This window comes from Dreissena polymorpha, chromosome 4 (genome assembly GCF_020536995.1).
Source record: "Dreissena polymorpha isolate Duluth1 chromosome 4, UMN_Dpol_1.0, whole genome shotgun sequence".
Taxonomy (NCBI): domain Eukaryota; kingdom Metazoa; phylum Mollusca; class Bivalvia; order Myida; family Dreissenidae; genus Dreissena; species Dreissena polymorpha.
The window spans coordinates 12,043,366-12,068,095 of NC_068358.1; the positions used below are offsets into that span (position 1 = coordinate 12,043,366).

At 37.8% G+C, this 24,730-nt stretch overlaps 1 protein-coding gene across 1 annotated transcript; it reads right to left on the bottom strand.

Moving 5' to 3' along the window:
* Positions 1-2,761: 2,761 nt before the first annotated feature.
* On the bottom strand, positions 2,762-20,120 carry LOC127879033 (uncharacterized). The gene is made up of 11 exons (XM_052425625.1): positions 19,529-20,120; positions 16,758-16,880; positions 15,664-15,864; positions 14,997-15,100; positions 11,926-12,049; positions 10,226-10,256; positions 6,601-6,909; positions 6,401-6,514; positions 4,509-4,598; positions 3,479-4,087; positions 2,762-3,273 (listed from the first exon to the last, which is right to left on the bottom strand). The coding sequence occupies exons 1-9, from the start codon at positions 19,662-19,664 to the stop codon at positions 4,562-4,564; spliced, it is 1,179 nt and encodes a 392-aa protein (XP_052281585.1). The 5' UTR covers positions 19,665-20,120; the 3' UTR covers positions 2,762-3,273; positions 3,479-4,087; positions 4,509-4,561.
* Between the last annotated feature and the right edge of the window lie 4,610 nt (positions 20,121-24,730).

Consider the following 24,730-nt stretch of genomic DNA (forward strand, 5'->3'; position numbering starts at 1 on the left):
ACACAGCTCCTCCTTGATAAGCGGCTGCTTCCTTTATCGCAACTCATTGTTACAATCAATAATACGTGTCGCGCTTCGCGCTCTATATGTGGTAGGGATACAAGGGATAGTACTTAGGGCCTATTATAGACAACCATAAAAATACAAGGATCATAGATGTGTTGTTTGCATTTATTTTTTAATATAAAAACACGTGTATTTTTTATAAGATATTTAAGTGATGTAAGAAATTTTCATTAACGTTGTCACCACGCGGCATCCATTAATGATAATAAAAATATCCAATTGTAGTAAAATGGATTTTAAAATGTCTACATAAAATAAAGCTTTATTATATTTATTAACCTGACTGAAAAAAATGTCAGCCGCCGAACTGTTACGTTCGTGCCGTAACCCGGGATTGAAGCGGGGGCCTTTAGAAGATTGTTGCGTAAACAACTTCAGTCTAACGCTCTCCCAACTGAGCTATTCCGGCTGACATCATTTATGCACTGCTATTTGGTGAAGTTGTGTATAGCGATCGTTATTATATGTCTATTAATAAACTAATACATTGTACGTTTTCGTACCACTACGCCTTCCAATAAACTTGCTTGCGCGATAGGTCGTTAAATATCGTACTTCATTTATTCTCCACTAAATAAGCAAATTAGAAAAACCACAAAATAAATATATTTTGATTATGTTTTGTTTTTATACAAAACCAGAAAGTTTCGCGTATTTGCCCAGTCCCTGTGATCTTTCCCCTGTGATCAGTTGTGGATCAGTTATTAATTGAAACAATTAGCTTTGCATTATTGGCAATAAATGTGGTAATAAATGTAATAGGCACAAATGCAGTACTTATTTACACTAATTTACACAAAAAATCACCACTATGCAAGATATTCTTAAAACAAAAATATATACATTGATCCGTAAAATAACTTCTCTTCCCATAAGCGAAAAAAAAAATGCATTTCATTCTAGTCGCTGCTCTCCAGAGCGACGCCAACAATCGTTAACAAGACTTTATTGCCCCATTCAATATTAGTGTAGGGTTATATCCTATTAAACATCAGAATTAAATCGGTGTCACTTGTCACAGTAGATATTAGCTTGTAATGATTATTACGGTCGTGTAATAATTGTCACATTTGGTCTAGAATTAACTTCACATTTTATATCAGAGTATAAAAAAGCGCGCAATCGGAATCGTAGTAGATAGTGGTGTACAATAATTGCCACTGTCGATATCAATGTTGAATCTTTGTCACAGATGATAATTGAATTTAATTATAGTAACAATCACTGTCCGATTAGAATCTCAGTCACGGTCGATATCTGTTTGAGATCATATGGTCGATATCCGGGTAGAATAATTGTATTAATCGATATAAGTGTGGGATCTTCGAAAAAGTCTATATCAGTGTAGGATTATTATGACAGTCTATAACAGTGTAGGATTATTATGACAGTCTATATAAGTGTAGGATAATTGTGGCAGTCTATATCAATGTAGAAATATTATGACAGCCTATATCAGTGTAGGATTATTATGACCTCCTATATCAGTGTAGGATTATTATGACAGTCTATATAAGTGTAGGATTATTACGACAGTCTATATCAGTGTAGGATTATTATGACAGTCTATATCGGTGTTTGATTATTATGACAGTCTATATAAGTGTAGGATTATTATGACATTCTTTATCAGTGTTTAAGTATTGTTGCAGTCGATATCAACGTTAAAGCATTGTAAACAGTCGATATCAGTGTTACAGAATTATAACAGTCGATATCAGTGTTAAAGAATTGTAACAATCAATATCAGTGTTAAAGAATTGTAACAGTCGATATCAGTGTACACGCTTGTAACAATCGATGTCAGTGTAAAAGCATTTAACAGCCGATATCAGTGTTAAAGCATTATAACATTCGATAACAGTGTTAAAACATTGTACCTGTCGATATCAATGTAAAAGCATTAAATGGTCGATATCAGTGTTTAAGCATTGTAACTGTCGATATAAGTTAAAAAGCATTTAACAGTCTATATTAGTTTTAAAGCATTGTAACATTCGATAACAGTGTTAAAACATTGTATCTGTCGATACCAGTGTAAAAGCATTTAACAGTCGATATCAGTGTTTAAATGTTGTAACATTCGATATCAGTGTTAAAGCTTTGAAACAGTCGATATCGGTGTTAAAGCATTGTAACAGTCGATATCAGTGTAGGATAATTGCCTTAGTCGTTGCCAGTGAAAGATCGTCTTATTCGACATCAGTGTATAAACATTGTAACTGTCAATGTTATTTCTGGCTACCATAACTTAAAATGTCGATTTATATCTGTTGTGTCATTATGCGAAATAACGTTATGGGAAGACCACCATAACAAAATCTACCAGAAGTTGTTTGATAGTCTAAAACAAAAACACGAAATAGGCAGCACTTTTGGATAAATGTTTGTCTTTTACACCTAAATAGCAGACTGTTTACACACATACACACACACACACACATGTCAAAAATCACTTGCAAATAACTGTGTCATTAAACGTTGCTAAAATGATAGTAGTATTATATGGTATTATATGGTTATGTGACCTGAAGTCCATTAAAGTTTTAGTATGTATTTTGATCATCTAGATACATAATACATAATAAAGTTGATATTTTTAAAAATATCCGTGTCTAGTCAATTTGTAAAGTGTTCAAAGATGATCAATAGTACAAGTGCTACGAATACAATGATTATGACGACGACAGCCACGTTAAAATAGATGAATATTTTATTGAAAAGCATTAATGGGTAGAACACACGATAATTGTAACGACGATGGTGGCGTTAACAATAATTATGTAAGATCGTACAAACGACAACGATATTGAGCCTACTGTTTGTAATAAATATGACGATAAGAGAAGTCATCACCCCACTGTTCATTTTATCGCCACGAATTTCTCGTGAATCCGGGGACCCTCAAGTTACTCGTGGTCTGACTCAGACTTCTACTGAATTTCGGTCTCGTCGTTCCAGTTTCCGCTCTGCTCTGATCCATCGGAAGCCCCTGCTGACTTCCCCCTGCAAGAAACGCGTCGACCAAGGGAGCGGTTGGAACATCCGGACTGGGGTAGGGTCGGAGCGGTGAGGGCGCCGTCGGGACCTCCTCCGGTAAGAGCGCCAGTGAGACGGGCTCTGTCGTCCTTATTGTGTCGGCTGGTTTCGAGCTCTTTGAAATCTCCTCGTGTAGACAAGCGTTGTTTGAAGCTTTTGGTGCTTTATCTGTAATTTTTGAAAATTATTGTTTTTATAAAAATGTGCAAATACATATGTAATACTTACTTATAAAATGACGTCGCCACTTGTTAAAAGCCAGCTTTTATCATACATTTAATTTGCTCACTTATTTTTTCTTCTGACTGGGATTAACATTTATGTTGTGTGAACATTGATATATTTCTTAAAGTCAAGTATTGAAACGCTTTACCTTTTCCAATATTTTTGGAGGACAGGTTTACAGCGTTACTTCTAAGAAATCCGCCCGGTCGTTCCGATTCCTCTGACTTTACAGACGTCACCAATTCGTCAATGCTTTGCTGCAATCCAGGCACCACTGCGTTTCGGGACGATTCGCTCTTCGACATCCATTTCGTCAGTTTCGACGTCAGATTCGACTGCACGCGAGAGATCAAGCTCATGTTTTCCACACGAGTGCGATCGAGATTTGACCTTGACCTTTTTAAACCTTGACCCGAATATGACTGCACTTTTTCCGCCTTTAAAACTACCTCAGGTACATCGGAAATACTTGGAGCATTTTTACCATCCTTTAATGGCCAATGCCCGTGTTCACTCGCATTCGCATTTGTTTTAATAAGATTGTGTCCTTGAAAGTGTTTCAGCTCACTGGTACCCGGCAGCTTAATTGAAGACGCGGCTTTGACATTGTTATGTATAGTTGTAGTTCCAGACTCGGTGGATCTCTTGATGGTGTGTATATTAAAGGCCTTCAAGTGTGCAAGTGTGCGTTTGGTGCCGGTACGCCCAAAGACAGTGGGCGGAGGTTGTTTGGTGGCCGTGGTTTGGTCTAATTCACCTAAAATAATAACGAATTCGCCATTGTTGGAACGATAAAATTAACGCAATTAAATTGTTCAAATGAAATTAAAAACTTGATGATTACAGTTGGAAATATTGCATTCTCTGCTCGTTCATATGGAATATAGTTAATGAGTAAAACTTGACTGGACAAACATCGTAAAATAATGCGCAAAAGCCAGATAATGCGGATTTTCTACGACGTCTCTTGCGAAATATAACGAATTTAAGGGGAAAATGTAATATGATTTGTTAAAAGATGTGGATGATTTTACCGCTTCATTCATTAATGACAGAACAATTTTATTTCATATACCCGGTATAGACAGCATTGCATACGTATTTGCGTTTTTTTCCCATTTAACACAAACACAAACTTAAGTAAAGAGGGTACCGGTATATACTAAAGAGAAACGTACATATGACGTCACGTCCGGAAACGGCACTTTGACGTCTAGTGTAGAAAACAAGTTTAAGTGAGCGTTCTCCGATCATTGACAGCCGCCCATCTGAAATGGAATACCCGGTAGCTTGAATATTTTGAGAGCTATACTAAGTTATCAGTATCGATACATCTTTCTGGCTTCGACTATTTCCTTAAAAGGCAGAGCACTGACGCTGAAATGATGCGAGATGGAATTACCTGCGTTCTTTTAAAGTTTTCGTTGACATAACTGTTTACTATGGTGGCATAGAGGTGACATTCACTCCTCTTTTTTATAAATTGCACTCCTCTTTTTTTCTATCTCGTAGCCACGACTTAGTAACTCGTGGCCACGAGTTAGCTATATCGTGGCCACGAGATAGAAAAAAAGAGGAGTGCAAAACTTAATAAAAGAGGAGTGCAATTAAAAAAAAGAGCGTTGCATTTAAAAAGGAAGGGTGCATTAAACAAAAGAGGAGAGAATTTCGAGATCTCCAGATCACGACTTAGCTAACTCGTGGCCACGAGTTAGTCAGCCAATCAAATACTATCTTGTTCCCTCAAATTAATCAGCCAATGAAAACGTCCTAAAGACAAGGCTCTGATATAATATAACATACTACTATTAGTACTACTATTACTACTACTGCTATTGCTGCTATTATTGTTGCTGCTGCTACTACTACTACTACTACTACTACTACTACTACTACTACTACTACTACTACTACTACTACTACTACTACTACTATTTCTACTACTACTACTACCACTACTACTACTACTACTACTACTACTACTACTACTAATACTACTACTACTACTACTACTACTACTACTAAAACTACTTTTACTATTACTACTAAAACTACTACGACTACCACTTCTTCGACGACGATGACGGACGACCAACGGACGACCGACCGACGGACGACCGAGGGACGACTGATGGACGACCAACGGACGACCGATGTTTGGACGAGAGACGACCGACTGACGACCGACGGATGACGCCGGATGGACGACCGACGGACCACGACCGGAGGACGGACGACCGACGGACGGACGACCGACGGACCACGACCGGAGGACGGACGATGGACGACGACGGACGACCGACCGACGACCGACGGACGACCGGACGACGACCGATGGACGACGACGACTACTACTACGACTACTACGACGACTACTACTACTACTACTGCTACTACTACTACTACTACTACTAGTAGTAGTAGTAATAGTAGTATGTTATGTTATATCAGAGCCTTGCCTTTAGGATGTTTTTATTGGCTGATTAATTTGAGGGAACAAGATAGTATTTGATTGGCTGACTAACCCACGGCCACGAGTTAGCTTAGTCGAGATCTCGAGATCTCAAAATTCTCTTCTCTTTTGTTTAATGCACCCTTCCTTTATTTACTGCACCGCCCTTTTATAACTGCACTCCTCTTTTATTTAGTTTTGCACTCCTCTTTTTTTCTATCTCGTGGCCACGACATAGCTTACTCGTGGCAACGAGTTATTAAGTCGTGGCCACGAGATAGAAAAAAGAGGATTGCAATTTAAAAAAGAGGAGTGAATGTCACCTCTCTACCACCGTAGTTTGCGGAAAACAAAATCGATTTGAATTTCAAATTAATTGTTCTTTGTAAATGTATGTCACATGTTTGTAATTTCGTGCCAGCAATTTATTTGCTTCAAAGGTAAAAAGGCTGCAATCACATTTGCATTAGCAGATGTTGCTGTTTATATAAGCCGATGAAATTTTAAAAAAAAATGCTATTTTGTCACATGTTTCTTCTGACGGAATGTAATTGGAAGATAATAAAGGTCAAAGATGACCCGCCGAAATTATATTTATTGTCTGCAGCAACAACAAACCTTGGTCTAAAGTTTTCTTCATTCGCCGCAGTTCCGAGTTTGTGTACTTGTAGTCTCGTTCCATGCTCGCGGGGCATTCGAGAGATTGTGAGATTTCGCCGAGAGGATGTATAACTGAATAATAATAATAATAATAATAATAATAATAATAATAAATAATTATGTGTGTGTGTCTCTTAGATTATAAAATATCTACCCACCCATTGACAGCGCACTTTTCACTTGTGCGATTCGTTTCTCTCGCGCACGCATTAGCACGTGAGCGCAGGCCGCAACCACCGAGACTAAAACCACTGCTCCGGCTCCCGGAATAAAAACATACAACCACGACATGGAACTGGTGGTAAAAGATGCAACAGTAGTGGTTGTGGTGGTTGATATTGTGGAAGAGGGCGAAGTTGTCGAAGTTGTTGTAGTTGTAGTAGGAGTTGTTGTTCTTGTTGTTGTTGTTGTTGTTGGAGTGGTCGTGGTGGTAGTGGTCGTCGTCGTAGTAGTTGTAGTAATAGAACCTGTGCATAAGGAATAAACAAGAAACCGTGTTATGTTTGAACAGTATGGCCGTTGGCGGAAGCAAGTTCATAGTCTGCAATAGCAATATGTAGGTCACGCTAAATTGTGGTATCCGGCATAATAAGTAGTTGACGCGAATTCATAGTCTGCAATAGCAATATGTAGGTCACACTAAATTGTGGTATCCGGCATAATAAGTAGTTGACGCGAATTCATAGTCTGCAATAGCAATATGTAGGTCACGCTTTATTGTGGTATCCGGCATAATAAGTAGTTGACGCGAATTCATAGTCTGCAATAGCAATATGTAGGTCACGCGAATTCATAGTATGCAATAGAAATATGTCGGTCACGCTTAATTGTGGTATCCGGCATAATAAGTAGTTGACGCGAATTCATAGTCTGCAATAGCAATATGTAGGTCACGCGAATTCATAGTATGCAATAGAAATATGTAGGTCACGCTTAATTGTGGTATCCGGCATAATAAGTAGTTGACGCGAATTCATAGTCTGCAATAGCAATATGTAGGTCACGCTTAATTGTGGTATCCGGCATAATAAGTAGTTGACGCGAATTCATAGTCTGCAATAGCAATATTTAGGTCACGCTTAATTGTGGTATCCGGCATAATAAGTAGTTGAAGCGAATTCATAGTCTGCAATAGCAATATGTAGGTCACGCGAATTCATAGTCTGCAATAGCAATATGTAGGTCACGCTTAATTGTGGTATCCGGCATAATAAGTAGTTGACGCGAATTCATAGTCTGCAATAGCAATATGTAGGTCACGCGAATTCATAGTATGCAATAGAAATATGTAGGTCACGGAACATTGCATTCTGGCATAATAAGTAGGTCAAGCGAATTCATAGTATGCAATAGAAATATGTAGGTCACGGTACATTGCATTGTCTGGCATAATAAGTAGGTCACGCGAATTCATAGTCTTCAACAGTATAATGTAGGTCAACGGAGTCTGTAGTCTGCATGACATGAATGGCACCGGTAGGTCACGTAAAATCGTAGTGGCCGATATAGTTAGCAGGTAAGGCTAATTCAAAGTCTGCGATAAAAAAACATGTGATCGATTTTTGAGACTGCGACATAAATACAAGCCACGTGATTCTGTCTTCTACGACATTAAAATTTTATCACGCGTTTCCGTAATATGTGATATAACAAGTATATCACGAAATTAAGTAGTCTTAAACATAAAAAAGAAGAAAAGAAGATTTCGTATTCTTAGAATAAAAAGTACCGGTAAGTCACTTTATTCCAGTTTGCAATAATAAAGCCTCATGGCCGGAAAAACTATGTGATACGCCTCCATTAGGGGCAAAGCAATCTGGAATAAAGTAGAGTTAATCCAAATTTAAATTTTCACAAACCACCACTAAGAAACGTTTAAAAATAATAATTTTCAATTGCTCAAGCCTGTGCTTGCAATTGGAAATGGTGATGATTTTTCCATATCGTTATGAAGTGTTTGCGGTTGTGAAGGTCGACAACTCGACAACATACCAGAACGACAAGCATATCCTCCGAAACTATCAATGAAGGTATGCCGTTGTTTCATGTTGTCGTATTTTCGCATGTGAAATCCGCAGATAAGCAAGAACAACAATTCAGAGGAGCTACTCGACAAGTTTGTAACCGACGACAATACGACAAATCAATGTCTCGTTCTTTCGCCCCTTTTTGTCGGATGTTGCCGTTCTCGCGTATTAGCAGAGCTGAAAAGCGAAACGCGCGGACAAGAAAGAATAACAAATGCAATAATTGTCGTTTCGCCTTCGTCATTCCCGCGTGTCGGTATGTTATGCATGATAAATCCGGAAGCACGCCGACACACAAATAAACAAATGTCGTTTGGACGGTAATAATAATATTAATTGTGTCGTTCTTTCGTGTCGGTGTTGCTTTTCAAACCAGCCAACACGACGACACAGAAGAACAACAATAATCTAGCGTATCGGAATGTTTCGCCTTTCAGACCTTCCATCATGCTAACACGAAAGTTCGACAAAAATATTGTTGTAACCGCTGGTATATCTGTCATTTTGGCGTGTTGTCGACTGTCTAACCCGCCAACACCCCATAAAGAGATCTATAAGGCGCGAACACGCAAACAAATGCGCAAACGAACGAGAATTGTATTGGCTTTGTCGTTCTGGTGGGTACACACTTGTCGTGTTGGCGCCTCTGATTTGTCTCGAGGTGTGTCGGCGGGTTTGACAGGCGGAAACACGCCTACACGCCACGGCGACAAGTTCCTAAATTAGTCGTTCCGGCGGGTATGCGTGTCGTTCCGGCATGTCGAATTGTGGCCCGTTTAACCCGCGAACACGCCATAACGGGTATCCAGACATAAGACCCCCAGGACAAACCCCCCCCCCCAATAAAAAAATGAACATTTGGACAAGTGCCCGCCAGTAGAAATGACAGGTAGGATATAAGCCCCCCAGTGCTTATTTTGCATCTGGACATTTGCCCCCAGTGCTTATTTTGGAAGTGGACATTTGCCCCCCAGTGCTAATATCATGTTGTTTCCATTAGACTTGTATATCTCTGTATTTGGATTCAGTATTGTACATTGTCAAAATGTTCATTTTTTTCATGGGGGCGGGGGGTTGTCCTTGGGGGCTTATATCCTACACTCGCCAGAACGATATGGCAGAACTCACCCATCATATAATGTACATTTACAGTAAACTAACTAAAAGATGCTGTCAACTTTTTATGTTAAATAATTTATTTTCTCTGTTAGAAATGGCACAACATCGTAGATAATTGAGTCTCGAAAAAAAATGAGCTCAATGCATGTGCGTAAAGTGTCGTACCAGATTAGCCAGTGAAGTCCGCACAGGCTAATCAGGGATAACAATTTCCGTTTTTATGGAAGTTTTCGTTTAAATGAAGTATCTTATAAATTAAAACCTACATAAAGCAACAAGTATCATCCGTGAATGGCCTCTGCGGAGTGCACTGTCTTATTTGGGACGACACTGTACGCAATGGCCTCTGCGGAGTGCACTGTCTTATTTGGGACGACACTGTACGCACATGCATTAAACCCAGTTTTCTACAGAACTTAATAAGTTTGCGTTGTCTCCCTTGTCAGGTAAAATGAGTACCACCACTTTAACTCGCGGAACCTTTTAATATTCTGATTTTACTAGTTTTATTTCATTTGTACGAAACCAAGTAAATAAATATCACATAATATATTGCAGAAACAAAGACTGTTTCGTACTATTTCGTTCTTAGGAAAAAGTACATAAAAAGTTCATTTTTGGAAAAAAGTGTACATACCGTGCAAATGAAAACCAGTACTTACATGGCGCTGAAAAGAAAACAAAAACGTGGATAATTAAGGTTTAATACATAGGTAAGCAGTACAGCAGCATCGGTGGTAGTAGTAATAGTGGTAGTAATAAAAACGCCAAAATTAACTCAGCGCTGACCTTTATGAAATAATACATTAAAATACCGTTATGATTCACATTTTTGTTTCCGTACTGGAAGCTATTTCAATCGATTGAAGCGTTCGTCACTAACATACTGTTATGGCGTGTTAAATGTGCACGAACAAAACCAAAAGCAAGTAGAGGAAATAAATCAAGAGTATAATTTATGGTAATTGAGTTCACGAGCACCAGATCGATGTTGTTGAACTATTACGTATACAGGACTGTATATCTATCCCATCAATTCTTCTATTATGCATACGTGTGTTCAACAGGCCGCTGAAATCGAACTCCAGTAACACTAATGAAGACTATATATCATTGATCTGTAGCTAGTTAGTGTTACAGTCAAAGACAAAAATCTTTCATACGGAACGACTCCTTCAATCGATGACACGCGACCATAATTTATATTGATTGAAGTATGACTCAGAAAGGTTGACAGAGCGACATCAAGGAACATCGGTGGATTCAATGCTTTAATCGATTTTATTTTCTTGTCTATACCAAGACGGAATTAACAATCTCTACGAACAATGGTTCATATATGATCGAACGAGTTCCAATAGGGTGTGTAGGACCAGATTTTGCGGATATCGCTTTTCCTAGCATGATTGCTCAGTCTACTTCGTCTGATTTTCTGTGAAAATGTGGTCGCATTAATTTGTGTGCATTAAAATAAAATATTTCCCTTTCGTCCATGTCTCGTTTTCCGCGTATCTTTTTGATCGTATTCTTCAAATTAAAATAGCTACAAAAGATAGCCTGGTCTCAACCGATACGTGAACACTATAATTAATTCCCTCGTCGCCGCTTCTGTAATTCTGTGCTCGAGAGCGAAAACCAGTGGAAGACATACACCGAATTACATTGTTTTAACAATTATTTGGACAACGTTGGTTAGAAAACACAATCAGGATTATTACAATTATTTTGGTGTCATAGGTCTGTTCATCTCTATTTAGTTGTATTACCTATTAATGCGCGCTAATATACTAACTCTTTATTTCTTGCTATAATCAACTATGTCGTATTGAATATATACAATTTGTACACAAGTATATATAGGAACAATATGTTTGATCGCCATTTAAAATTAATTAACGGGCATGTGCGTATTATGACAATAAATGTTCTAAAAAACGCAAAATGAACAGCAGCACAAAACATCATGATTAACCCCAACATCATAATCGTCATCAGCAAAAACAAAACAACAACAACACAATGAAGTACAAACTGAATAAATTGAGTCTCGTTCTGGGAAAACTGGGCTTGATGCATGTGCATAAAGTGTCGTCCTAGATTAGCACATGCAGACCGCGCAGTCTTTTCAGGAACGACACTTTCCGCATTAACTTGCTTTTAGCTAAGAAGAGACGTTTTTTTTAAACGAAAATACCATAAATGCGTCAAGTGTCGTCCCTGATTAGCCTGTGTGGACTGCAAATGCTTATCTGGGACGACACTTAAAACGCAAATGCATTAATCCCAGTTTAACCAGACCGAGGCTCAATTTTATAACGGCAGCAACATTTGTCATACCTCCGTTTTGCTCTAGCACCATGGTGGCCCCGCTGTCGGACGGTCGGACGGTCGGCGTCTGCATAGCCGTGCAGTCCCCGGGGCTCATGCTTAAGCGGGTTGAGTTACCGACCACCTGGGCTGCCTGCGGTACAATACAGATGCGAGCTCAAGTGGGCCTCTGTATCTATCCCCACGTTTTTCGGAGAAAAAGTGGGGATATTGTGGTGATGTGCGTCCGTCCGTCCGTCTGTCCGTCCTGGCCACCTGCTCCTCCTACACTATTAGCACTAGAACCTTGAAACTTACATACACGATAGCTATGAGCATATGTGCGATGGTGACAGTGACGGAATTTTGATCTGACCCCTGGGTCGGTCAAAAGTTATGGGGGTTGGGGCGGGGCTGGGTCAGAGATTTTCACTTATTTTTATGCCCCTGGTATGGTGCATTGGCCATAACTTTTGCAATATTGATGATAGCAACTTGATATTTGGCATGCATGTGTATCTCATAGAGCTGCACATTTTGAGTGGTTAAAGGTTAAGGTCAAGGTCATCTTTTAAGGTCAAAGGTAAAAAAAACAAATCCAAGGGAAGTTATAAGCTTTAAAGGGAGGTAAGTAAATAACCTGCCAAATGATATAAAAAATTCAAAGTGGCGCATAGAGTTACACAGTAGTGGCGCAGAGATGTATGTAGTTTTCAATTGTTTGTGTTAACTCATCTGTGAAATGGTTTAGCTCATCCATCTAATGTTTATACAAGGGATTATAAAATATTGGCGCAAAGGGACACCTGTATATGAGAGATAGAATGCAGTCAAGCATAAAAAGCATGAGAAACTCATGGAATAGAGCCTCAAGAATCTATAAAAGGGCTGAAAGTTTCAATTTGTGCAATTACAATTTTAGACTCATTACTGAAAATCTGTCGAAATGTTCAAGTGGGAAATTTGTTAGGAGAGCATGATGAGGAGGAGAAATTAGGGTATACATTTTTTCACTAATTTTTTAGGTTATTTTACATTAACTTCTTCATTTCTACATTGAATTACTTCAAATTTATACTGAACATCTCTTATGACAATAAGGTCAATCTCAACTATGCATGGCCCCAATACCAACCCTGGGGCGCCCCTATGTCAAACATGCGGCGTGGGGATACGCGTCGGCCTCTGCATCGCCATTTTTAGTTATATATTTGTTTTAAAGTCATGGGTCTACATTTTGGAATAGTTTAAATATTAAAGGGGCCTTTTCACGCTTGGGTAAATTGACAAAATTGAAAAAAGTTGTGTCAGATTCGCAAATTTTCGTTTTAGCTATGATATTTGTGAGGAAACAGTAATACTGAACATTTACCATGCTCTAAAATAGCCATTATATGCATCTTTTGACGATTTAAAAACCAGAAATTATAAAGCAACGCGAAACGAATTAATAATTTGGATAGTTCAGTTGTTGTCGTTATATTTAGTGAAACTCCGAGGATTGGTATGAAGTATAAAATACACCTGTCATTGTATCGGGAAGGATGGTCGAGTGGTCTAATTGGGAAACTTGTTACTGCAGGACAACAGGGGTCAGTTGTTCGAGCCCTGCTGCGGGTTACCTTTTTTTCTTTTTTTTAAGTTTTAATCTTGATTTTTTACTGGGGCATTTTATATCCAATGTTAACATTTATCAATATAAAGCATTTAATGACAAACTTCAAAACGTTCCAAAATCTGTGAAAAGCCCCCTTATGAGTACATATTTGCATTTGATTTTTTAATTAATGAGTCTATATTTGTAACGGTTTGCTTTAAGGTATTGAATCCAGATTTAGCTTTTTTTCTTACGTATACATGTATAGTTGTCCGTTGCGGTCAGAAACATTCTGTCAATTTTACATCGTTAGAAATTTAATAGAAAAAAATGTGAACAAGGTTTTTTCCCGTTTTGTATAGAAAATGTGTCACTTGCCTTAACATAAGATTATACGAAGTTCACAGGATTTTCTCTCCTGATAATGATTAAGTAGTAGTATAATGCTTCTATTTAAAATAAGTTATACTCGTGGCTTTAACACTTACTGCTTACTCAAATACAACGAAATCACTACACGCAAATGTGCACTTAAGGAACACATAACAAAAGTTCTTGAAGCAATCGACAGACGAAACGTGAATAAGCATCCTGCATAAAATTACATACAAAAGCTTATGACAGACACTGTGTGCAAAACAAAATGCAAAAGTTTGAGCAATATACAATGACAAGCTTTAGTTTTGCGTCATATATAGTTTGCGAATAGTACACTGCAATTTGCTAAATTTTCAAAACAGTTTGCACAATACGAACTGCAGAGATAAAGCTTCACAATATTTTGCAAAATATTCACTACATGGCCAGACTTTCGGATTGCATGTAGTTTGCGCATTACATGCATACACTGCAACGTCCAAGTTTTGCATCACATTGTATATGTAGATTGCACATTATGCATTGCATGCAAAGGTTATGTTTAGCAACAGTTTGTGTAATATAGACTGCAACTGTTTCATAAAAGTTTGCGTATTCATAGCTACAATGATAAAGTTTCGCAATAATTTGCGTAAAATGCACTGACTGTCTAAAGGTGTAGTTTTAGCATTACCGGTGTGCAATGCAGTGCGTATGTTTCGTAAAAGTATATACTCCAGGGATAAAGTTTCGAAATAGTCTATGCTATATGCACTCCAATGCTAAATTTTCACTATAGTTTTAACAATGTGCACAGCAGCGATAAAGTTTCTCAATAGTTTGCGAATAATGCTCTGCATCGATGAATGTCGCAATCGTTTGCGCAATATGAACTGCAGGGATAAAGTTTTGCAATAGTTTACACAACTGCACTGCCAAAATAAAGTTTTGCAATAATCTGCGCAGTATGCACTGCAAGGATACTGTTCATAATAGTTTACGCAATATGCACTACAAGTCTGATATTTCGCATAAGTGTTTGCAATATGCAATGCATATCTAGTTTCACAAAAGTTTGCGTAATAAGCACTGAAATAAAAACATTTCGCTATAGTTTACACAAAGTGCACTGCAAAACAGTACTCACCACACAGACAAACGTTGTGCTCGGATTTGGGTCAAGGTTATACAGCGAGGCGTAGGAGACTCCGGAAGCCGTGAAACTGACCACACACCCCAGCCGACCAGTGTCTGCCATGGTAAAAACGGTATGGGACACAGGAATCTTATTACAAATTTGTGTGTATGTCGAAGTTTATGAGGTCCTTCCGCGCCTGAGACTGCGTTATGTGGGGACCCGGAGTGTGTACCAGCACTCCTACTTTATTTACTATTTCACTCACGAAATTTGGGGAGAATTTTGAATTATAACTTTATTTTCCAGCCGTTACCGGTAATTTGTTTGCCCTTTTTACGTTAATGACATGTATGTATTATGTATTTCGTTGGCTATTGTACATTTTCTCACTAGTTCAAATGCTCTTGTTTATACCTTTGTTCTCAAATTCGGTGTGAATCTTACTTGGAAAGCTGACAAATATGGGACTTCTTGTAACAACATGTATAATATTTTATTTATATGTTTCAATTAAAATCCTAATAATATGTTATGTACTCAAAATGGGTTAGCTTATTTCTGCGTAAGCGAAACTTAAATGCGTTGAAAACACTGCGCTTTACCATCGATATACAGCATGCGGAACTTACAAATAATAAATTATTTTCCGAGAAAACAATTAAATACAGCGCATTACCTGAATAAAAAGGACGAACGTTCGAGCAGCCACTATTGTTTACGAGGACGTGGGTACGTAACGTCGCCGCTTCACACGCGTTGATAGTGGCGGTACTGACGTTACCACAATACGTTCCTGACTTGTTCGTGTATGTGAACTGGAAGGAGCCGAGCAGGGGGTCGGGGCAGTTGACCGCACTTATTGCAGCAGTTTCGTTACCTAGGCAACAACAAATCGTCCGTTGTTTGCAAAATGGGAAATAAGCATTTATGAATATTCAAATAATATTCAATGTCGCTTTGATTTTTAGTGGGTGAAATAATGAGAACACGGACTGAGAATAATAATTGTAATCCTTAAAAAAGCGTAATATAAATTGTCTTCATCATATTTACTTGCATTGTGTTGTAATTGTTTTACAGCCCATTATATAACTTAACACACGTTTTATATTAAATGCTCTCATTCCGATATATTTATCACAATCAATCAAAAGTATATATGGTCGAGTATTTTACTGTCAATCATCCATTGTAGTTGACCACCCAAATATGTGTTTTTTCCCACTGTCATCAGACCACATATCAACCTATTAAGGGTTCAATTGATTTAACAAAAAAACGACCTACTCGTCTTTTTCTAGACCAAATTGTTTTTCCATGTGACATGAATATATATTATTGCCTTCAGGGGACTTCTCATTAAGGTGCTCGTTTGCTGGATTTTGAAACTTGTCGGGCATAAATGTGTCAACCACTTGTCCGTGCTATGACAGCTGATGACAAGACTGCTTATTATGACTATTCTATGTTCAATGTTTTATTATAACTAGTACATATACATGTGAAACAGGTGTGTAAGTTTTGAATTTGATTTGCATTTTCTCTAGATTGTTTGGACAAAAAATATGGAATGAATGTGAAAATAAAAGACTATCTAATTGTTTTCTGTCAACAAATGGATAACTTTGACCAGATACCATCTGTTTAATCTTTGTTGATTGCAACATTATATTCGATGTTGAATTATGAATGCAATAGCTTGTTGACTAATAGTATTATCAATATTGTTGACATTTAACATAATTTCACGACACCTCTCTAACACAATACCTTTCCGTACGAGCGTGTGGAACTCTTGGGCCGCCATCTGGGTTTGTGCGCAAGTCTGATTGGCTGTCGTCGTGTCCCGAGCGCCTCCGAATATACGCACATTTTCATACAACGGCTCCGTTTCTGGGATTATTTAAATGTACATAGATATGGAAACACATTCATCAAATACTAGTATGCGTTTATTTTGAATACTTTTATTTTGATAATAAATGCATATATGTTTTATCAAGCACATATTTATGCATTATTATTTAAATAATATTGTATGTGTAAATGTTTCAATGCCGATGTACACATATAAGGAAGATAAAATTTGTATATTTATTGCAAGGTACAGGTGACTATATCTTAAATCTATTTACGAGCGTATAACGTAGTGAGTTTATCACGTTCATAAGTAGGCCATACTTTACAACAGTTTTCCTTTTATCGGGAAGCATCTGGCAAGATATACCTCTATGATATATGTATTTCAGTTTACTTAATGTGTACATGTATAGCTATTTAAGCTATCTTTATTAATAAAAAGACAATCAATAGGTATTTGTATGACCATGTATTTTAGAATACCAAGTATATTCAATCGAGCTGTAATTGCACATTTATTTTATATTATAATATAACCAAACGCTTTTTATTTACAATTAAGAGCAAAACAAGATCGATTGTACTGAGCTTCAAACAAGGTCTCAGTCCGAAACGATTTTGTGAAGCGTAAACCATCTCATATATCAAATAAAAAAACTTGTATACCGGAAAACGAGCCTTCAGCAATTCAACTCAGTGACTCGTGTTTTATTGTCGTTATCACTGTATTCGTACGATTTTACACCTATTGCATACCACGTAGAAAGCGTGACAAAGATAATTAACCTATACAGAAAGACGACTTTATGGATAAACGTTTAAAAGGACCGCGCTCTTGATAAATGGGGCTTCATGCATACTGTGAAACCATTATTATTCGTCCGACATTAATTTTCGCCTTTTTCGTCCTTCGACCGATGGACGAATTCAAGATCCTAACGAACAATCATGTCCCATATTTGAAACAAATAAGACTGAATTACCGTAGGCATGATGCATTTAAATCCAGCGTAATCCACGCATATACAGGGCTCGAAATTAACACTCGCACACTCGCAAAATGCGAGAAAAAAAGATTGCACGGTAAGTTATAAGCCACTAGTATTTTTTGCAAATAAAGAAATAGTGATTAAAACGAGTTATATTGCTTAATGCGTTCGACGGCATGAACGCTAAACCGTAGGTCAATTTTTTGAACGTCCGAATACCCATATGCAGAAGCGCGCACCTTGTTTGTTGACTGGTATACTTATAATACAGATACACAGATGGTATTGATACAAAGAACATGAAACAGTCGACTATTCACACTCAAGTTAAATCCGGTTTTGACACAAAGGGGTGTTCATTATACAGTGTACTGACAACTGACATTTCCTGTAAAACGCGAATGCAATAAGGCTGTATCGAATGCGTTGACTTCGTTTAGGTATAATAGTGTTGATTAGCGCTAATTGTTAACAACTTTATTACCCATTGGGTGTATTGTGTTTTTCAGGGGTGTTGCAGATTATACAGCCTACACGCGGCGAATCTGGATTAAAGACAATACTATTAAACGCAATTAAAATATTACGATGTGTGATCAACACCTGACTGAAATATATTCTGCGCTTTGTTACAAATTAATAAAGAACATTTTGATTTGTGTTTGGTTGTTTGGTTTAAACTGCATCTACTATTTTTGTACATTTACATAAAAACCCGTACCTTTGTTTTTTTTTTATAACAAAAACATTTTTCTTTACATGTATTACAAACAAATTGGACGTTTTTGTTTTTTTCAAAACCAGAAATGGACGAATTTAAGAGCGGACGAAATAATCATTTTTATGAAAAGGGCGAAATTTTGTGCCGACGAAAATAAATGGTTTCACAGTATGCAGTGCCAATAGGGGCCGGCACTTACCGCTTAGACCTGTTTTTTCGTTTAGAAAATACTTTCTTTAAACGCAAAATTCCGTTTAAGCGGAAAGCGTCATCGCTGATTAGCCTGTGCGGACATCACAGGCTCATGTGGGGCGACACTTAACGCACATGCATTAAGCCGCGTTTTTCCAGAAAGAGGTTCAAATAATAATGCAAGCAAAGAAAACCACCGTAAGCAGCAATGGTTACAAAAGCAGCAATGAGAATACACAGCCGCAGTATTGGCATTACCGGGGGGGGGGGGTGCGTTTTTATAAAAACGCAACAAAATTTACGTTTTGCACTTATGTTTGATTTTTGAAAGTACGTAGTTCTAAGAAACGGCCCCAGGAGGAGTTGCTGTAGCAAGAAAACGCACTAGCAGAAACGGCATTATTAACCCATTTATGCCAAGTGGACTCTCCTATTCTTCTAAATTGGATCAATTTATTTATAAAATTAGGGGTGTCTAGTATATTTATTTCTATATTTAATATTTTTCACAGACGTTCATTTAAGCAAACAGCGCAGACACTGATGAGACGCCGCATAATGCGGCGTCTCGTCTGGGTCTACGCTGTTTGCCAAGGCCTTTTTCTAGACACTACGCATATATGGGTTAATAGTAGCAGCAGAACCATTTGCAGTAGGCGGAGAAGAAGGAGGAGGGAATGAAGAATACAGATAGTCTAGATCTTTGCTGTAAACGTGTTTCAAAAACAAAGAAAACAAAGACAATGATTAAAGTGCTTTTTCACACACCGATAACCTACTTGAGTACAGGTAGAAGTAGTACGAGTAGTTGCTGGCTCTGAAGAATTCCACACATATCCACAAGAAGACGTCATCGTTGTGGTTGAAAGTCACTTCCTTATATTTCGAACTAAACATAATCAAAGTTACAAGCATTACTCTTTAGAATGTGATTCTTTGTAAAACTCAATATCATGATGGTCCTTGTTAAAACGATTGAGCCTCGCTCGGAGAAAACCGGGCGTCATGCATGTGCGTAAAGTGTCGTCCCAGAGTGGCATGTGGGGTCTGAATAGGCTAATCTAGCACAAAACTTTCCGCTGTTATTGTATTATTCGTTAAAAGGATGTCTCTTTAAGCCAAAACCAAGGTGAGGCGGAAAGTTTCGTCCCTGATGAGCCTGTGCGAATCGCACAGGTTAATCTGGGGAGACACTTTACGCATTTGCATTTAATCTTGTTTTCCCGGAACAATGATACTGATACGATTTAAATGCATCGGTATTCAATACTGTGAACATGAAAATGACTCACGTGAAAATGGAATCTTAGTATTTTTATCAAGTATTATTATAAGATTATGTCTATTTGTTTTTAATTCTTTTCAAGTGTATAATTAAGATCACAGTATCCAATGAAAAAAATGTTTCCCAGACTGGATTTGTCATGTCCTAAATAACGTGAAATATTGTCACAAGGGTGTACAAATAAGAAATGTGCAACGACAGTTTCCGCAAAAACTTTAATTTTTTTTTTACTAAGAAGAGACTTTCTTTAAACGCAAAATATCATAAAAGCGGAAAGTGTCGTCCGGCCCATATCTATGTACATTGTAGTACATCCCTACACTACTGTTTGAGAAAATGGACGGACAACCTAAGCTGACGGTGGGAAATAACTCAGTAAATACTTAAACTAGAGTAATGACACTTGGCATTGCATTCGGCATAACAACTTAACTCATTGTGAATTAATGGACCTTTTAAGATTATCACTGAAAGGGTTTGAGGTCTGAACTTTTTTCTCGCTACAAAATAAGTGAGAATGAGATTCAAACGAAAGAACAGGCGAGCTGTAGCGAGTTTAACCATTTACAAATTGGTTGTGCATTATATATCACAATAAACAGAATGCTAACAGCACGTTAATGCATCTCCATACATCAAAACATATTTGTAGCCACTTTTGTAACTGCAGTCGAATTCGTTCTTTGTCGAAGTTTGTCCCTTAAACAGCCTCGAAAAAGTGAAACTGGGTGACGTGCTGGACACAGTGACTGTACCAAGGTTCGAACTGGTCCATACGCCAAGTAGAGCTGACGGTAGGGTGCAGTTCTGAGCAACTAAAATTAAAGACAAATTAAGTGTTAAGGTCTATTTATGTAGACATGTTCTTGTGAAATATATACAATATGTGTTCTATGAGCCATAGATACTGCACCAGAGATAGCATAACTGTCCGGTATGGTTACCCACCTGTCTGTGTTTGTAACCCACCTTCACTGTAAGGTTACCCACCTGTCTGTTTTTGTAACCCACTTTTCTGGTATGGTTACCCACCTGTCTGGTATGGTTATCCACCGGTCTGGTAGGGAAACCCACCTGTCTAGTAGGGAAACCCACCTGTCTGGTATTGTAACCCACATTCCCTGTATGATATCTCACCTGTCTGGTATGATTACCCACCTGTTTGGTATTGTAACCCACCTTTCCTGTATGGTAAACCACCTGTCCAGTATGGTTACCCACCTGTCCAGTGTGGTTACCCACCTGTCCGGTATGATCACCCACATGTCTAGTATGGTTAACCATCTGTCCAGTATGGTTACCCACCTTTCCTGTATGGTTACCCACCTGTCTGGTATGATTACCCTCCTGCCTGGTATGGTTACCCACCTGTCTGGTATGGTTACCCACCTGTCCGGTATGATTACCCTCTTGCCTAGTATGATTACCCTCTTGCCTGGTATGGTTACCCACCTGTCCGGTATGGTTACCCACCTGTCTGGTATGGATATCCTCCTGCCTGGTATGATTACCCACCTGTCTGGTATGGTTACCCACCTGTCCGGTATGGTTACCCACCTGTCCGGTATGGTTACCCACCTGTCCGGTATGGTTATCCACCTGTCTGGTATGGTTACCCACCTGTCCGATATGGTTACCCACCTGTCCGGTATGGTTACCCACCTGTCCAATATGGTTACCCACCTGTCTGTTATGGTTACCCACCTGTCCGATATGGTTACCCACCTGTCTGGTATGGTTACCCACCTGTCTGGTATGGTTACCCAGCTGTCCGATATGTTTACCCACCTGTCTGGTAGGGTAACCCACCAGTCTGGTATGGTTACCCACCTGTCTGGTATGGTTACCCACCTGTCCGGTATGGTTACTACCTGTTTGGTATGGTTACCCACCTGTCCGATATGGTTACCCACCTTTCCGGTATGGTAACCCACCTGTCTGGTATGGTTACCCACCTGTCCGATATTGTTACCCACCTGTCTGGTATGGTTACCCACCTGTCCGATATGGCTACCCACCTGTCTGGTATGGTTACCCACCTGTCCGATATGGTTACCCACCTGTCTGGTAGGGTAACCCACTTGTCTGGTATTGTAACGCACCTTTCTGGTATGGTTATCCATCTTTCTGGTATGGTTACCCACCTTTCTGGTATGGTTACCCACCTGTCTGTTATGGTTTCCCACTTCCTTGTTATGGTGGATCAAAAATATACATCACACATTATTGCATAAAAAATTCCACTCAAATGGTTTATAGATTATCATGCATGATTTTACCACATAGCAATTAAATGCATCAATATTTTAACATACAGGAATTATACAGCAATTATATGAATCCTCCATAATTATAACACATGACTATACATAAACATGTATATGTTTCCTACATTAATTTACAATTATTTACAATACTATAAAGCTGCATGTGCAATCTACGTTTTACCATATCACATATACAAGTATCCTACGTTATTTTACTATATATTCAAAATATATAAATAAATATGCATCTTTCGATATTTAACCACTTTGTATAGCTTAAATATGCAAAGTGTATCTAGGAAATCGACCAAATTTGTATATACCATCATTTGTGAAATATTATACATCGATCGTGTGTATGATGTTCATTGCTTAAATTGTATGGAAGCGACTGTAGTCAACACGTATTATGACTTCTATAAAAGGTTATAATGCAAAATACATATGTTCAATTGCAATAAGACAAGACCGACACGTTAGTTTTACATAAACTATATTGGCGACTTACGTGCAAATACTAATGTGTCCAACAGACACACTATCAGTATCACTGTCGAGTGATGCGCCATTAACAAAAATGTGTGTAAGTCATTTAATTATTTAGTTCCAACTTAAAAGCATTAATGTCTACGTTTAATTCCCTCAAGACAATCCAACATAAGTGCCCCAATTTGCAGTGTGTAAATATGTGTGAAATGTATCACCCTTTTTTTCAATTACTTTACAAACCCGTGGCGAAAAGTACATATTATGTTACAATTTTGTTTGGACGTGCGCCATGTGAATGGGCGCCCTTGAGTGAGCGCTTTATGTCCAGTTGTCTAGACGTAATGCCAATGCATTTATATTAATAAAGAAATATCGAGTACACGATTTAACGGAATACACTGACTTGTGCATGCTAAAACTTAAAAGACTTCAAAAATACATTTATATTCAGGTGACTACCGGTAGTCAAATTAGTTATAAAAGTTCATATGTTGACGACTCGCTTATCGTTCTAGAACCACACAAGTACCACACTAATCATTGTTTGTTTTTATAACCAAAAACAAGTTCAACGTAAAGTCTGGTTCTCAATTAAACTGAACAAAATTATTTTTTCTTATATCTTGTTAGAATCTGAATGCACTGTACTTACCGAATAATCGTTTTTTAATACACAATTTTTGATGTTTGGCTTTTTTTCTATTAGACCAGTGGGTTTAGTTACGATGCTTCAATTTCTACACATCGGAACTACACTTTGCTGTTGATTTGCCATTTAGCAATAATAAGTAGCAATTCCGAAGTTTAGTTAGATATGCAAACATGCATACTGTCCAATTGAGTTAACGGCATTTCTTATTGTTGTTCTGAAATATTTGAATAATACAAATTTAAATGAGTATTAAACAATGAAGATCAGGCTACTCAATCACAAAGTATTCAAGTATGTGTTTCGAATTGATAAGCGATTCGATGAAATATGATTAAACGAGCAATATCACTACATAAGAAGTCACAAATTGTCGTAATCTAAAAATACTTATTGTCAGTAAAAATCATACAACAGTCTTTTAACAGTAAATTTATATAGACGTGCATAAAATACGTATCAATTCCGTGTTGCTCGGATTCAGTATTCTTATTTTGCGCAAAAGCATTTAATCAAATATGAGAAAAATATATATGTATCGAATATATTTTATTAAGAAACGAATATTGTGCAAAAAAATCAACATAGTTGGCATACTTCAATTTTCAGGTGCAGCACAAATAAACCACACTCGAGCGAAGTAAAGAATTGTCAGTGCGTCATTATATGAATTGTTCTATACACTTTTGTACAAAATATGTTTAAAAAAACATGCGAAGGGTCAAGTTGATATCTTGAGCGGTTTGGTGAAATTATAAGCACATATAAGAGTTGATCTAGAAGTGCCTTTTCGTGACAACATATGTTTATCGATGATATTGTCCGAAAAAAGCATAATAGACCTATGCAAAATAAAATCAATATAGTTCCCAATGCCATACTGTGCTCGTGGAGCACGAATAAATCACCGTTTCATGTCTTCCGCAGGTGTCAGCGCGGAAAATAACGGTTTTGATAAAACTTTGTATGTATTCTATAGGTCTTTGCTTAAAACAACTATGTTCGAAATTTCATGTTGACATATTGAGCCGTTTTTTAATTAAATTATAGAAATCAGGAGCAAATAAGTGTTAGAGATGCCTCTGCTTATACAGTGTACATGTATACATATCAATCTAGATTCTTGTTGGATAAGCATATGGATTTTGTGGTGAGATGTATCTAAATTAATTCCAGAGGTAACTATAAAGGTTACACTCTAGCAAACAATAATGCCTGTTCAACGATTCATTAGCATACAGTTATCGCTTTCCGATTTGTTTTGGCAAAAAAATCGGACATGAACTTTAAA